The sequence below is a fragment of the Oxyura jamaicensis genome, chromosome 3, assembly GCF_011077185.1.
Source record: "Oxyura jamaicensis isolate SHBP4307 breed ruddy duck chromosome 3, BPBGC_Ojam_1.0, whole genome shotgun sequence".
Lineage (NCBI taxonomy): Eukaryota > Metazoa > Chordata > Aves > Anseriformes > Anatidae > Oxyura > Oxyura jamaicensis.
Window position 1 is genome coordinate 70,253,950 of NC_048895.1, and position 16,786 is coordinate 70,270,735.

At 37.1% G+C, this 16,786-nt stretch overlaps 1 protein-coding gene across 1 annotated transcript in view; it reads left to right on the forward strand.

The window, feature by feature from the left end:
* REV3L (REV3 like, DNA directed polymerase zeta catalytic subunit) overlaps nt 1-16,786 on the forward strand; it is a 119,584-nt gene that overhangs the window by 91,375 nt on the left and 11,423 nt on the right. The window contains exons 19-24 of the mRNA XM_035322117.1: nt 5,895-6,010; nt 10,384-10,502; nt 11,120-11,238; nt 12,293-12,434; nt 15,425-15,669; nt 16,673-16,781. Of these exons, the coding sequence (XP_035178008.1) occupies nt 5,895-6,010; nt 10,384-10,502; nt 11,120-11,238; nt 12,293-12,434; nt 15,425-15,669; nt 16,673-16,781 (850 nt within the window). The remainder of the gene's footprint in view (nt 1-5,894; nt 6,011-10,383; nt 10,503-11,119; nt 11,239-12,292; nt 12,435-15,424; nt 15,670-16,672; nt 16,782-16,786) is intronic.

Sequence of the window (16,786 nt, forward strand, 5' to 3'; positions counted from 1 at the left end):
GGCAGGAAGAGTAAACAAGTACTTGCAACAAGGAAAGCACAATTAAAGTGGTTCTTGGTACCCTGACAGCTCTCTTGGAGTTTAAGAGGAAGCTTCACGTACATATGTCCAGTTTTCCCATCTTTGGTAAGCTGTCCTTTGTCTGTAAACAGGAAAGTAGGACTAGAGCTCAAAGCTGGCATAAAGCAACTGAAAAACAACCTCCTTTCCATCTCGTGCAGCCAGTGAGGGTGATCTAGTAGCACAGAGAGCCAAGTACAGGAGTTGCAGGCTCTTTCGATTTGCCATAGGGGATTTTTTTTCCTTCATGTGGAGCCTGTATCTGTATAGCTATATTAAAGCATTCTGTGATGCTACTTGAACAGCCTTCCTGAATAGACCTATCAGAAGGTGTCAGCTGCAGTGAGAAGGAGAAAAATCAGAAGAATGTCTGCTTGCAGAGAAGTAAAACAGAACTACCTCTCTGAATCTATGGTAAACACATTCACATAGCTCCATAAACCAGTCTGTACAAAACGTAGAAAAGCTGGCTGTTGGAGGAGAAGGAAGGGAGTGCTACAGGAATGTTTGTCTTGGACAGGTTAAAAAAAATGGCAGGAAAACTAGAGATATCCAAGCCTGATGGAGCAGTGGATTCCCATGAAAGAGAAATTAAATGTCTGGGCCTCTCTTTCAGTTTAAGGCAAATTATGCCTTTCTTCTGCACATGCAAATACGACCAGGTAGCAGAAAAGGGCTGGTCCTGCAATTATGAGAGGAGCAAGATTTGGGGAATCTATGTGGGAATGCACAATCCCCATCTTTGTGACACACAGAGGATTTGTAAACAGAATGAGCTTAAATGAAAAGGTAGTAGATTCACTGTTACTTGTCACTCACTAGCCACCAACTGCGCTTTGTCCCCATGGAAGTAGTTTCTGGTAAAAGTATAAAAAACAGAATAAAGCTGTAATATTTTCTTTAAAATTTGGGGGGATGCATCATTTGTAATTTAATTAGTTGTTAATACTTAATGTTTAAATGTTTTGTCTAATGTTTTTCTTGTAAGATAGGATGCTAATCAAAATTTTGTATTAAATACAATGCATTATGTTTGTTCTTCTGTAAATGCTCTAGCAACATTTCCTGTACAAAATAGAGATGTGTTTGTTAATCTAACCTTCTTTTCCCAGGCTAGTACCATCTTCTGGGGAGTATTCCTGTAAACATCTCTGCTTAATGTCCTTTATCAATTTCATGGGTTTTTGTTGTCCAAAGCAAACTGGAAAAATGTTTTCAGAAATTTCAGTCATATGTTTGAGTCACCAAGTATTCTGCTTTTGTCTGTGTTGTAGGTCTGGCCTAATTTTTTCCCCCTTTTTCTCTCAATTTTAGCTGGAAGAAAAATAACAGTCAGGAAAAGCAGACTGATAATAGAAGGGAAGGCATAAATGGGAACTTTAGAATTCATTCATGAAATTATAAAATGAGAAAGTGGAAGAGATGGCATAACAGCACAAACTTAGCTAGAAAGGAAAATAATTTTATTTCTTCTCTCTGCAGCACATATGAGTTGAATGCTAATGCTGTCGTGTTTAAATCCTGCCAGTATGAATGCTGCTTTTCATCTTTGCAGAGAGACTGGCAACAGCATGCAAAGCAGTATCAGGGCCCATCCTTTTAACAAAAGAGCACTATGTTGGCAGGCACACCTCATATTCCTGTCGTGTTAGTTCTAGCCAAAGGCTTTCAAGTATCAGTGCTGCAACTTAGTAGCTTCTTGCAGGTGTAAAAGCTGGTCTAATTACAAATTCTTTTAATAAGACAGCTTAATCTGGTGGTGAAGACCAACTGGATAGTATACTGTAAAAACTGTGAGAAGGGAGAATGAGGAATATGAATTTGTCCTCTCCTTAGCTCACAGCCTCTCTTCTTTATGGTGCAACATGAAATGGGGAGAGAAAGAGACAGATAAACTTTGGTTGAGCTCTCCCCATGTTGGCTAAACCTTGGGTTTACCTATTCTTTTCTCCGTTTGAAGTAATAACTTTTAGCACCAGGCACCTCCTGTCTAATAGCAAAAAGAACACCATAGGAGCTCTCAACAAATGACACGCTGGCCCATTGGTACAGCTGACACATGGGATTGGGCTGCAGGAGAGGGCAATTCTGCTGCATAAATTGAAACAGTTGATCATCAAGAAAATGCTCAGGAAACAGCAGCACCTCGTGTCAGGTGCAAGAAATCTGACAGGACTGTTACACCTGCTTCATAAAGTAGACCTGACTGCTCTCGTGCAGGAGTTTGAGCGGTCAGTGTTGTTCAGTAGAACAGGGTTTGACTTGAACTTAATTTTATTTTGGTATTTTTTACCTTCAAAGATAATTCAGAGATACACTTAACCAAAAACTGTTATTTTGATTGTAAAGTTAAACAGCTAAGATCAGAAATGTCGAAGCATCCACAAATTTCTTAATACTTATTATAGTCCTTTGTGCATATGCATTCTCAGTGCATATAGATGTACACAAAAATGTGTGCATTTGCAACTATTACTGGAGGATCTGAGCAACTCAGTTGCTAGTAGTGTGTTTAGCATTTTTAATGCTTTCAGAAGGATGCCACTTGGATACAAGCTTTAAATATGATTAAATGAGTGTAAGGGACTGTGTTTAACAGGGAATTTACACTACAGTCTGAATTCACCATTTGCTAGCTATTCTGCCTTGATTTTCCATGTAGATAACTTTATATGAGGGTCATCTGACTGAAAGCTAGAAATCCATACTTAATTGTCAATATCTAAATAGCTGGTACCCTCATCACAGTGTATGTTAAATGGAAAGAACCAGATCTCATTCTGCGAGAGGTGGCTAAAATATAATGGAAAGTTTACCCAAAGGTAAACTTTTTCTTCGTTCACAATAATGAGATCAGCTTATAAAACTTCAGATACCTAAATCAGTTGAAATGAGACCCTTCCCTTAGTACATGTGCAGTGTCTAGCTGGGGAGGAAAAGCAGGGTAGGTAATGCAGTGCCAAGTGTAAATCTATGGCTCAGTAATGTGCCATTACAGGCAACCATTACATGGCTTGCCGATGCAAGACTCAGTTCAAAACTAGCACATTCATTTTTTCATCTTTTGAGCGATAAATTTTCCAACGTATTCTGTAAATTTCACTAAAGCTGTGTCAAAATATATATTTTAAGTTATATCCAACAATTTATTCATGCAAGGAAATGGAATTATCTGAAAACACAAACTGATGTATTTTAATGTCTTGTCTTGTAGAACATCTTCACATCTGAAGGACAGCAGAGAAACAATTCTTGAGATTACATGCACATGGTTTACAGAGGTTGTTTTATTCACTAGCTTAAAAGTGAATAGCAAGATTAATGCAGGAAGTGATTGAATGTTGTATCCAGTTGCAATACAAGCAGGAGTATTTGCAGTAAGAATGTAATACCCACCAAATTTTGAATAAGTAGGAAGTGAGGGGAGGTAATGCATTACTTCTACAAGGAAAAACACAAAACACTTCCTTCATCACAGATGGTAGCTGCTAGTATAGTTACAGTGACTTGCTGCTTCCAAATAGTATGCTGCTTTCTGTTCAGAACTGAAGCAAAAGAACAAGCAACCCATGGCATAGTAGATACTGTTTTCTTATCACATAAGCAGTTCTTCACAAGTTTCTCATTCAAGCATGCATCGGTTGTCGAACTTGTCAGCATAACATCTTGACCTGCATAAAATATAGAAACATTTTCTGTTTTGGGCAGTGTGAAACCAGTTTTCAAATATGAATGTAAATAAATGACCCTTCCTGTAATGTTTTCCTTCATTTGAAATAATAAACAGCATTTTGTGGTATGTTGGTACCTGGATAGTTTAGTTACCAGAATTAGCATGAAAATATGTTAATTTTTTAAATATTTATTGTATGACTATGTAAAATAGTATGAGATTCCTTTTGGTTTCAAATCTTAGATCGAAGTTATTCATAGTTTCAGAACCTCATTTGCCAGTCATTGCGTGTTGTGTTGATCAGCAAATAGTGATCATTCTTCCTGACACTGTGATTCTGCAGCTGGAAGAAACTGCAGGCTAAATTCATTTGTTTGTCCATTCCAAGTTCCAAGTAACTTCGGTTTTGTGCCACTGTGTACTGTTAGAATGGAGAATAGAAATGAGTATTTTTATTTCATTTGCTGCAGATGATCATTACCTGTATCCAGAAACAAAGAATCATTCACCTGACATTAAAAGCAAATATCAAAACGTTCCCCAAATGCAAAGTGTTGGTTCTTTTAACTTCTTTAGAATGTGAGGAATCAAAAATTTACTTTAAAATCTTCTGCCTTAACAAAAATTGTATAAAAGCCTTTCCTATGGAGGTAGAAATAGGTGGTAAGGAGGGTTTTGCAGCTTTTCCTAGGTAATGCAAAAGACCAAACTGTAATAAGGAGAAGGTCACACTGAGTTAGAAGATTCAGATACTTTTCTCTATCTTTTTCACAAAACGTTAGTGTCTGTGGCAGAAGTGTGGAGAGCCTCTTGTAGAGCTATTCTCAGAGTAGCTGCTTACTTTAAAGTGAGTTGTCATGCCCGTTTGGCTGAGACATGTAAGCGAGGAAGACACTTCCATGTTAAATGAAAGTCTGCATCTTCACTTGTCTGTCTGTGACGTAACTCTACCTTAGGATGTGGGGAAAGGGTATTCTCGTATATCGAGCAATATGTTGCAATGTCAGCAAGTGTTGGCATTTTTGCGTGTTTAAGGATGTAAAAAGTAGAGACCTGTCCATAAGCCAGGGACCCAACTTCTTCCTGAACCAAGGTTTACAAGCCTGTATCCCATTGTGGGGTTGGGCATGGACTGTGGGTACAGGTTAGTGTCCACTCCTTCTACCTCCTTGTCATCATTCAGCTGTATTGAATCCTGCTGGCTGGGACTCAAACTCAAAACCCAGCTATTTTTTTTTTTTTTTGTTATAAAAATAACAGAAATCTGTTCAGGCAGTTTTTCTGCCCAGCACAACAAAGTTGTTCTTAAGCTCTTCTCCTACAAGTGACCAGCTGCCCAAATCATGACTTCCATTTTTTATAGTGCCTAATGAAAAGGTAGATGAAACAGGCTCCTCTAAGCCAGTTCCTACCTGCACTTTGATTTGAAACCACCTTGCTTGTCCTTCTGTCTAGTCAACTCTTCTCTGAGGCCTGAACTGGAAGATAGGCAGTGACAGTGTGGAAAAACAGCTTTCTTTTCTTTCTCCTATACCTGAGTGAGTCAAATTTTCTACCTGGCATGAGATGCAGCATAAAATCAGTTTTTCCTGTGTATCTTACAGAAAGAAAAGGCTACCTTAAAATAAGAGGTATTTAAATAGAACTAGCAGTTCAAGGTTGCCTTTCTCCATGTTGCTGTTGCTCACTCATCAGTTGTAACTTTCCCAATAGAGAGTCATCATCTAGGACCAGCAATGTCCTCTGATTATTGCAAAATCCATGACAGTATGCAGGACACACTGGTATTTGCAAAAAAAAAATGAGCAGCCTAGAAGCAAATTCTATTCTATTTCATGCAGAAAAACAGCACGGCAAAGTTTGAGGAATGGACTACACTTCATTGCAGATTCTGCAGGTAGTCAGGTTGCAGTTACACTTCATACAGAATACCTAACACGTGATAGATCTAGATTTTGTTCTTTATTTATAAGGCTGAATTAACAGAAGTATATAAAAAATAATTGCTTTCCCAATGAAAATACTACTATTTTTTTTTCACTTGAATGCTGTGAAAATGCTTTTTTGACCATGATTAGAATGAAATCCTGTTTATTCTCTGATCATGGAAAATACTTTCTTAAATAATATGAAGCTCATTTTCCTTTTCCCCCCTCTCTAGATATGACCCAGACATTTTGTTAGGCTATGAAGTCCAGATGCATTCCTGGGGTTATCTCTTACAGAGGGCTGCTGCATTAAATGTTGATTTATGCCAGATGATTTCTCGTGTGCCAGGTAAGTTACTGTGTGGGGTTTCAGTTCAGTTACAACAGAAAAGGGTTGAAATCTAAAAATAAACACATAAATAATGCAGAGTAATTTTTCGTATGGACCTCTTTTTTGTTGTTGCTGTTGTGTTGTTATAGCTATAATCACACACACCAAAAGATACTGATTTTCAGTGTTTTCTGAATCTTGAAATTTCTTGTGTATTCCACTTCTGGGTGTGTCCTTTATGCATGAACCTAAGCTCATTTTGAATAGTTGTGTGTGGTTTTTTGCCAGGCCCCCATTTTGCATGCTATGCTGCATCCCAAAATAGAAAGTCTGTAGAGCTGCTGAAGCTTCTCCCCAGCTCATCACTGAAGAACAGTCCCTGTTTCTGTGCATTGTGTATTTTCTGGTGTTAGTTCTAATTGTATTTCAGTAGCATAAGTAAATTACAGAAAGATTTCATTTCTTGCTGGTGCTCCTGCTACCTTCTCTTGCTTCTTCTCCTTGGCTTCAGTGATACCTATGTTATTCAGGGTAACCACCATAATCACAGTACGCAGTTTCTCTGACTGAATACAGTGACATAAAGACACTCCTGAGCAGCATTTGTCCTGGTCAGCATCTCTGTAATAAAAGCCTTGCTTTAAATAGCCATTCTTGGGCTTCGGGGAAATTTTACTGTTCCAATTGCTGATGCTTTCCTCCAGCATTCAGAAAAAGAGCTCTTTGTGGTGGTGTTTTTTTATCGAGAACATGAGGAAAGGTATCCAGGAGAGTAGTAAGCCTGGTGTCTGTACTTAGCCAATTAATAGAAACCATAATTCTGAGACTGCAATTAGTGAACAGCTGGATAAATATATTGCCTCAAGAAGATTCAGGATACCTCTATGAAGTGAAAAGCTGCCTAAAAAATATGTTGCAGCTCTTTGCAGTTGTCAAAAAGATGTGGATGAGGGACGTAAGATTTAAAAAAAAAAAAAAAAAACTGCTTTTGACAGGGGTCTTGTCAGAGATCTGTACAGAAACTAAATAGCCATGAAATAAGAAGTGCTTGCCTGTGATTGTCCTTTTAAAAACTTGGTCTTGTTACTCTGTAATGGTTGAAAGAGCAAATGAATTACTAGAATCTATGGATAAAAAAAAATGGAAAACAAGCAATATACATGTAAAAATCTGTAGTGTGCTAGCACATGAAATAGTGCAGCTCTAGCCTCTTCATAACCTCTTGCCAATCAAAATGGATATAGGTAAACGTGAGAAGGGTAATTCAGATGTGGCTTATGATTTAGTAAGGTATGATTCCAGAATAGACAGAACGCAGTAAGAATCTTGTGAAATCTTGAGGGGTATAAAGGGAAATATGGCTTGGTTGTTCGTGATTTTTTTTTTCTGAAATAAGAAGCGGAAATCATCAAATGAAGCTAGCAAATGGCAGCTGCAGAACAGGAGTTGATTTTTCATCCCTGGCTTGTTGAACTGTTGAGCTCCTTGCCAGAAGATAGTATGAATGCTTTAAGTTTGTTTGCTTCAAGAAAGAAATTCTTGGAAGAAAAATCCATTGGGTTCTATTGTATATATGAAAGTAATGTCTGGCCCAGGAGGCTGCAAAATGTTAGAAGTTAAAAGAGCTTTAGAGAGATTATCTGTAATTTGCTTCTCCTATTTCTGAGGTGTCTGCTTTTGGGTACATGATAGAACATGATACCAGGATAGTTGCATCCTTGGACTTACCAATGTAGCAATAGCATCTTTTGTGTTGGCATCCTATCTGCCTGGGCAGGAGAAGAACATGTTTTAGAGGAGCTAAGTTCACTCACTCCTTCCTTGAAGTTTGAATATGTGTGCACTCCTTTTATACTTTCAAAACTTTAGATACTCTTGGTACCTATGACTTGTTTAGAAAATGTCTTAGAGACATTTGTCCCTGGGTGGTTAAAGAGACCATGCAGGGACAAGAAAACATAAGAAAAAAATTACATCTTCAGCTGAAAGTTGCTTGTAACTGGGTCTCAGTCTGTTTCTAAGCATTTAATCGATCAAAAGCGGGAGCACATAACAGTTTAAGTGTGAGTTGGTCATCAAAGGTCACAACAAGTTTCTCTTTTCAGCAGAAAGATCTCAAATTTGTGGTGCAGGAATAATAGCTAATTGGATGAACCTTGTTATTAAATCCCTTTGATGGCTCAAACTGAGGTGATACAGTGGTTGCAATAATAATGCCTTTGGGTACAATCTTAAGATGTATTGAAGGCTGTTCAGAAAACCTTTTGACCTACCTTGAGATTAGCAATCTCTTTGGTAAGAGTAATGGTAACTGTTGCACTCAAAGGTTTCCTGTCCTTCCAAAGATCACAAGGGCTTACTGCTCTGCTGTGGAATTACGACTCAACTATCTTTTCATTTCAGGATGGGTTCATAACTTCAGTTCATCAACTCATATGTCCACTTTTGTTCTCAAAGGCTGAATCACAGCTCTCGTCTTGCAAGATAACTTTGCCTGCACTTTAGTTGTTGCAGAATCAACAGTTATATCAGCGAAGCTCTCATCAGTACACACCTTCATAACATATGCTGTTGTTCGAATTTCTAGAAGTGGAATACACATGAAGAGTTCCTTGAAGAAGGGTTACCTCTCTAGGAACTGTGTGGTTCTTGGTGATATCCCTGTGTATTTCAGAGTCAGGCTTCCATCCCTACAGCTATGGAGTCCTACCTACGCATCTTGGGTTCAGTTCTAGTGAAGGAATAAATGGTTGTATTACTTAATACCTTTGGACATAAAGTGCAAGAGGGCATGCAGGACATAGACATGATCTCCACAACACTGTTATTGTACATGAGTTCTTATGCTAGGTGTTAGATGTACACCCAGAAGTGGAATACATAACACTTAAAATATTTCTAAGAACCTTAAGGTAAGTAATTGATCTTCTTTTGTTGAATCACAGGAGAAAGATAAGGAAATTCACACTGAGCTCCTCCCAAAAGTGTCATGCCAGAAGTGTTGGCTTGCATGCCTGACCATAAATATACAAGTGTGTTCGGTGTTGCTTTGTAGCATTCTTGTCCATGGTTTTTACCCCATCTATGTTCCTCTTGCTTTTCCAACCCCTATGCTTCATATTTCCCTCCCTTCTTCACATGCTGTATTTTCAGAACAGGAAGTGCCCCTTCAAGCAGTATGCTCCTCTTTCCTCCTATTGAAATAAAGATGGAAGGTACTTTTCCTTCCCTTTCCTGTGATTTCAACTTAACAAAAGAAAGCTGGACTTCTCTCTGGTTTTTCTTTATTGGCTGAGTCTGGTGCTGCCTCTGCCATTTACAAGTCATTCATAAGTCATTAGGACACACCACAAGAGAAGTGACTACTGTGCCTGTGCGTAGTGGCATTCTTTGTGTGTGCACTGTGGCCTCCTGTTTCCTCCTTTGCATCACGACTCAAAGATAGGGAGCAGGGAACAGAGGGTGAGAGGAGACTTCTTTTCATTTCTTCTCACACACTTGAAAGGTAGGAAGACTGCCCAGTTCTCCTTCTCTATACTTTGTTTCCAGAGAGGCTCAAATGGTCCTAGTGATACTCCCCATGCCAGCTGTAGAGCAACTGTGAGTTTTTGTGAGTAGGATACTGTACAGGCATGTCTGATAGAGTCAGAGTACACAACCAACAGTTGAAAAATAGGGTATGAAAGTAGAATTGTGGGGAAATTGCCTCAAAATGCTTTCTTCTTCCATTAAACTAATAAGAAGGAACAAGACTGGAGGTTTGTGGAGGTAGCCCTAAAAGCACCTTGATTAACGTATCCAACAATACAGAGTGTTTTCATATTGAATTTTAAACTATTGTGCATTTAAAAAAACCATCTATCTGCATTTGCTCCTTCCTGTATCCTTCTCTCCATTTGTGCTGTCCAGAACTTACGTCCACCTGCTCCCACTCTGATAGTTTTGCTTTCACAGTATAAAAGGTGCTGAGTTTTCCCTCCCCTGACTTGGTTCCGATTGTGCAAGATCATGAAAAGTAAAACCTTGAGTTAGAAACTCCTTGGGACAGAACTCACTTTTCTCATGTGTGTGTATTGTGCACTAAGCTCTCAAGTGCCATTCAGCACTGCTTAGCCAATATATTCACTACGGAGAATATATTGCCATGGACACCATTTCAATCAACCCAAAGCAAGAGTTATCTTCAGAGGGATGTGCAAGAGTGGAAAAACATGGGGCAATTTTATTTAGCAATTTTGTGGAAGACTGCTAAATACATTATCTTGTACAATCAGTAACAGTTTTTAAGAATTCTTATTTTTCTAGGCAGCTCAAATGGGCAGAGAGATAACTTGATCTGATGTTGACTGTACTGTAACTTGTCTAAATGTATTTTCTTTTAATGTCTTTAGATGATAAGAAGGAGAACAGATTTGCAGCTGAGCTGGATGAATATGGGTCAGATACAATGAGTGAAATAAATATTGTTGGGCGAATTACCTTAAATATTTGGAGAATGATGAGAAATGAGGTAATGTTAAAAAACAGTTCAGTGTGTTAAATTTATGTGTTTTTTTTTTGAACTATTGGAGACTTTGTTGAAAAAATCATATAGTTAATATAGCTTTTTCTTTTTTTTTTTTAATACCCTTTCAAATACAGCTGTCTGCTACTCTGTGAGAATGGATTTTGCATATCACTAAAATGTAAAATACTGAAGCCATTCTCTTCCAGTATTGTTTCTTAATGATAGTCCTTTACACTTCTTTGTGGGTCTTGAGAACAACTTACCAGTTTTAGCAAGTCAGCTAGTATGGTGCTTGTACTAAATTAAATACTTGAAATTATTTTGGTTTCTCATACTTGTTCTGCTGCTTGTGACCTTACATTGAAGATTCAGCTTATTGAGTCTTAACAGACTTTGTTCCTGATCTTTGTGATCTATTTAATCCTATGTAGTCTTTTCATTTGATGAGGGATATTCTTTCATGACTTGTAAATAGTTAGGGACTTCTAAATATAAATGTTTACACTGTGGTAACAAAGAATGCTCATAGAAAGGTAATTAGTTACCATTTTTAAAAAGTACAGATTTCTTTGACTGTGAAAGACATTATGCATGTTAACACATTCTCTGCATTTTTATAGGTGAATCTAATGAATTACACCTTTGAAAATGTGGGCTTTCATGTTCTTCATCAGCGTTTTCCTTTATTTACTTTCCGAGTTCTTTCTGATTGGTTTGACAACAAGGCAGATGTCTACAGGTAATCCATTCTTACGCGTTTTTTATTTGCTCTTTTTAAGGCCAGATTCTTAAAATTGTATAGGTATAAGCTAAAATCATCATAGATAGAAATAACCAGTTTAGCTCACGCACTGGAACAGTCTACATACAGCAACATGAGCTTACTTGCTCTGCTGTCCTGATGTGTTGTATTGTGTAGTTATACCCTCAATATGCTATCTTTGTTTTTCTATTTAAAATAAAGCTATTTTTTCAGTTACAGTCTCAACATATCTGAATAGATCTGCTGTTCTGAAGTCCTGTAAGGTCTATATTTTGTATGTAGTATTCACCAGAAGGATTTCTAATGGACTGCCAGGTCCATTAGAAATGGAAATGTTTTACTTCATAAATGGAAATGTTTTACTTCATTTACTACATTAGAAATAGAAATGTTTTACTTCACAGTACATGCCAATGAAGCTAGGCTTCAGAACAGTACAAAACAGTGTACAAGATGTTCAGAGAGTAACTCTAGCTGCTTAAAAATATCTGTATATGACACGTATCTCAATGGGCTTCACTCTTCCTTGGAGTGTTTTGGTATTGTGTCATGTCAACAATTCATAATACTGTGGGTACTGATTTGAATGTCTTCAATGACATGTATTTGTTTTCTTAAATACTTTTGGACTATGTGGAAAATCAGCCTAGTGTTGAAATTACAAATTTATATTCAACAAATACAGAAGGTTGTTTCCACAGAATTCCACTTGGGAAGGAAAATAAGCAAGCATGAACAGGTGAAGAAAAACTCAAGTTTCTATTTCAGTAATTCTTTAGGGTGGTAAGGCAAACAGGATATAGAATGTTATTGAGATATTCCTTAGCATTAGGTTCCTATACCACATTCTCTGTGTATCTTTAGAATACGTAAGTGTATGCTTGTGTGCCACATTTCTAAAAGAGCTGTATAAAAATGTCCTATGGGAAATTTTATTTGCTCATTTGTAATAAGCTGTCATAAAAATGCATTTTTCTTAGAAAGAGCAGCATTGTCCTGATTGTTTATAACAAGGTGTTCACTTTCACAGATGGAAAATGGTTGATCATTATGTTAGCCGGGTCCATGGGAACCTCCAGTTATTAGAAAAACTGGATTTGATCGACAGAACAAGTGAAATGGCAAGACTTTTTGGCATTCAGTTCTTACATGTATTAACAAGAGGCTCCCAGGTAAGATTTAGTTTACCTTACACTTCACACAAGCAAAATAGTCATTACAAAATGTTTTAGTTCTTCAAGATTTTCAAAGTCAGTGTATGTATTTTCATAAGGTCAGAGGACTGTTTTGTATAACAAGAAATAGAAACGTTAAGAAAGGCAATTCATATACAGTAATAGTTAGTCTCCGGAGCTTAGAAGTAGCTGTTAAAAATAGTTAAGACTGCCCCAAATATAATTACTATACTGAGTCTCCTCTAATGACTTTGAGAGCACTAAATATTCATTTTGGGTTGATATTTTTCACACTTATATGAGTCTGAAAATGAACACTTTATAAAACACTAGGAAATTTAATCAAACATGTTTATAATCAAGAGGTGAGATGATTTTCTTCCATGGCAGGCAAAGCTGCATTGACTGTGTTGCAAGTGACATTTCCTGTGAAGCAGACCACTGGGCAAGATTTGATGATGAGACAAAAATGGCTCTGGCTTTATTAAGTACATGTGTCATGCGAGATGCATGGTTCTATTAATTTGACACTAGCATCAGAAGAAAGGGGAGCAGGACAGATTTGCCGTTCTCTTTCTTTGGAACCGTAGGAGTTTTGATTAATTAGAAGGGCTTTTCTTGCCCAGGTTCTGGTTGACGAGGCTAACTAAGCTGTTTTCATGTCTTCACATGAGCCTTGAACAGCACCTGAATTGAAAAGACAATTTCTCTTATTCACATTTGCTTCTTTTGTCTTTCCTTTCCTACCATCATTCTTCTTTCCTACCATCATTCTGCTTTCTGTTTAAATAGACATTCAGCTAACTGACCAGGATTTGATTACCTTGCCAAATTCTATCAACAGAAGGACAACTTAAAAATTAATGTCCTAAACAGAACAACATTATCTTAAGGCAGCCAGAAACTAGAGTGTCCTTAACAATTTAAAATAATAATAATAATAAAGACAATTTTTAAATGTTGCCACTTATTTTCTGAGATTACAACTGCCTGTGTCATCTCTCAACCCAATACCGGTTTTTGTTGGTACAGAGCTATACTTATTTTGTTGTTTTTTCTTTTACTGGTGGGGAGCTGGAGGTGAGGAGAAAGGGCTACTCACCAGTTCAGCTCCCCGAACTGGCTTACCACACTATCAGAAAAGTACCACAAGGGAAGGGAAATGCACAGTTAGGGACAGGGAGGGTGGGCTGGCATACTGCCAACGTAGATATGCTTAAACTGTCATGATTACAGCCTGTGAAGACTGTTCTGCCTGTCATTTTCTCAAATGGCTGTGAGTGGGAGTGAGCAACAGAAACATGCAGCATTTTCAATCCTGACTGTTCTTTTCTCTTTCCTTCTGTGCACTTATTTTTTTTTATCGTTGAAACTTTCTAGATCACAGAAATGGCAGTTGCAACAACTCCAAGTTACCTCAGATATTACTTTTTTCACTCCAAAGAACAATCACTGCATCTTAGGAAGATGTTCCTTTTCTCCTTATCTGAAACAGGTGTTAGAAAGGATTTCTGTACTAAGAAAGGATTTCAGTTATTTTAAGGTTTTTCTTTTCAAAATCTTTCTTTCATTAAGTTTTACAAGACTGTTCTAAAGGTGATTTTCTTTCATTTTCTTAAGCTATTTTGGATATTGCACAGCAGACTAAAGTCTAACGTGAGATGGTCCTAGGCATATAAGCTATTAGTCAGATGGTTGAAGAACTTGCTGAAAAATAGAAAAAAAATAGTTTTTGCACAGGTCTACTCCCTGACCATCTCATCACACATCTGAGCTCATCACTGGATACACATGCACAAGGAAGGCAGCAGCAGCTTAAGCTACTGCACCACTGCACTTTCAAACTCCAACCTGTTTGTAAGGTTGCAGGGTCTTGTTAAAGCTACTGGTTCTGTAAGTTCATTTATAAAATTAGAGTTAATGAAATGATACCTAACCAGTTCAGTACAATGACTGAATATACAGTGTATCAGGCAGAGGGCTTTTGAAGAGTTACCTAGTTGCTGACAAAGCAGAGGATTTTAGGGTTATGTAGGATTGTTCTTTGCTAAGTCAGGATTTTCAGTTCTTTGACATTTATATACTTAATTTTCAGCTGTTTATTATTGTTGTTGTTGTAAATACATACAATAATATGAGTACCTGGCTATTAGTGCTTTTAAAGCCTTACTATAACACTGTAATAACACATAAATGATTAGAGATAATTCTAATGTGGCAGCCTCCATAGATGGCATCTTGTGATATCTTGAACAAGGTAAAAGTACTTAAACTTTCTGTTATTTTATCCTTGTAGCATTTGTGGCATCAGGAGGGAGAAATCATGGTACCTAGTGCAAAGCTTTAAATGCAAAAAATGACTTTAGAAATGGGCTGACATACTCTTCCCTTGGTTCTCTTGCTGCCAAGTATATTGTAGGTACCTTGCACAGTCACAAACTTGGAAGTACAATTGCTAACTTACACAGCTTGCTTGTCATTTTTCTGTTTTCTTGAATAAAATTTCTGTGCAAATTTCTGTGGAAAATGGTAAGCAAACCAACTGTACCTTCTATCTTTTTTTTGCAGTGTTCTATAAATCTAACAAAAATACAAATTAGCAAATGCTCGTTCACTGACTGTAGCATGGCTGTATAATAATTTTGTAACCTGCTGGATTTTTAATTTCTACCCTGAGCTGGATGTTGTGTGTTTTTTATTATTTTTTATATATATATATATATATTTTTTCCATAGATATCAATCAGAAGTACTTTATTTTTTAAAGTTAGGGCTAAATGCTGAGGAAACGCAACGAAAAGTTCCATTAAGTGTGATAGAAAATATAAATCACAAATAAGAGTATAGCTGTTTATTTGGGAAAACTGTTTGTCTGTACCTTAAATTCAGGAAATCTAAGTGCATATTTATATAATTTTAATACATCCATATTTTTTCTACGTTTTTGGAATTATAGTTATAATGACTGTATCCAATTTGTTTTGCAGTATCGTGTGGAGTCTATGATGCTACGCGTTGCAAAGCCTATGAATTATATTCCTGTGACACCCAGTATCCAGCAGCGAGCTCAGATGAAAGCCCCTCAATGTGTTCCCTTAATAATGGAGCCAGAATCCCGCTTCTACAGCAACGCTGTTCTTGTATTAGACTTCCAGTCGTTATATCCTTCCATTGTGATAGCATATAACTACTGTTTTTCAACCTGCCTGGGACATGTTGAAAACTTAGGAAAGTAAGTTATTTTTCTTTTTCTGAAAAACTTTGATTCAGTAGAGACTTCAGCATCCTCTGTAAGATATTGAGAACCCTTGGTTGTCCTTGGAAATTATGGATATGTATGAATAGCTCCATTTTTTGTTACAAAATATGAGATGGTAAAAGATCAACCATGGGGGTGTGTGCATGTATGTATACGCACATACACATACACATCAATATGTGCTTTTTAAGCTTTTTAGGCTCTGTTCTGTTACAATAATAATAGTAATTTGTGTGTATGTGCGTGTGTGTACACATGTTGCATTGCTGTGTTGATACTAGTTTTTAATGTTGCTTCAAAATAAATTGAAATATATAAATCCACTGTATTATCAAAACTGGGCTAGTATTATTCCACTGCATGTTCATAAATTTTTGCCCTCTTTGAAGAGTTGCAGTTCACTCTTGTCTTAACTACTCAAAATGAAAAAATACAATTAGTTATTTTATGTAGCACCTTTTATTGAGATTAACGGTAAATCTGTTAATTGGAAAAAAGAAGAAAAAATCTCACTTCTCATTATAATTACCTTTATAAAACAATGTTCGGAAGAATGGGAAGATGCATGCAGTGATTACTAGTGTCACCAGCAGGCTTTCAAGTTTCTGATTGGAAATTCTGAAGTCCTAGGAAGAAAATATATGCAGCATGTTACTTGGTAAACATGCATGGTTTCCATACAGGGTTAGAGTACAATTAGAGGCTTCCACTACCTCAGCATTTGGAAATAATGTATTAACACAGGGCAGGTAAATTACACTGCATGGGATTTAGACATATATTGCTACTTCTCTCCTAGAGTGTTTTACATGTCGCTAAGAAATTTAAATGATGGTATGCTTGTTTATACCTGAGATTTTTACCTTGTGATTCTGTCCTTGCTGGCATTGTCAGCATTTTAATGGGAGTTGATGCTTTTGCTTTGTTGGGCTGTAAATGAACGAATCATCTTCATATTTAATTTTCTCTTTATTAGATACGATGCGTTCAAATTTGGCTGCACATCTCTGAGAGTACCTCCTGACTTGCTTTACCAGATTAGGCATGATATCACAGTGTCACCCAGTGGAGTGGCTTTTGTCAAGGTAAT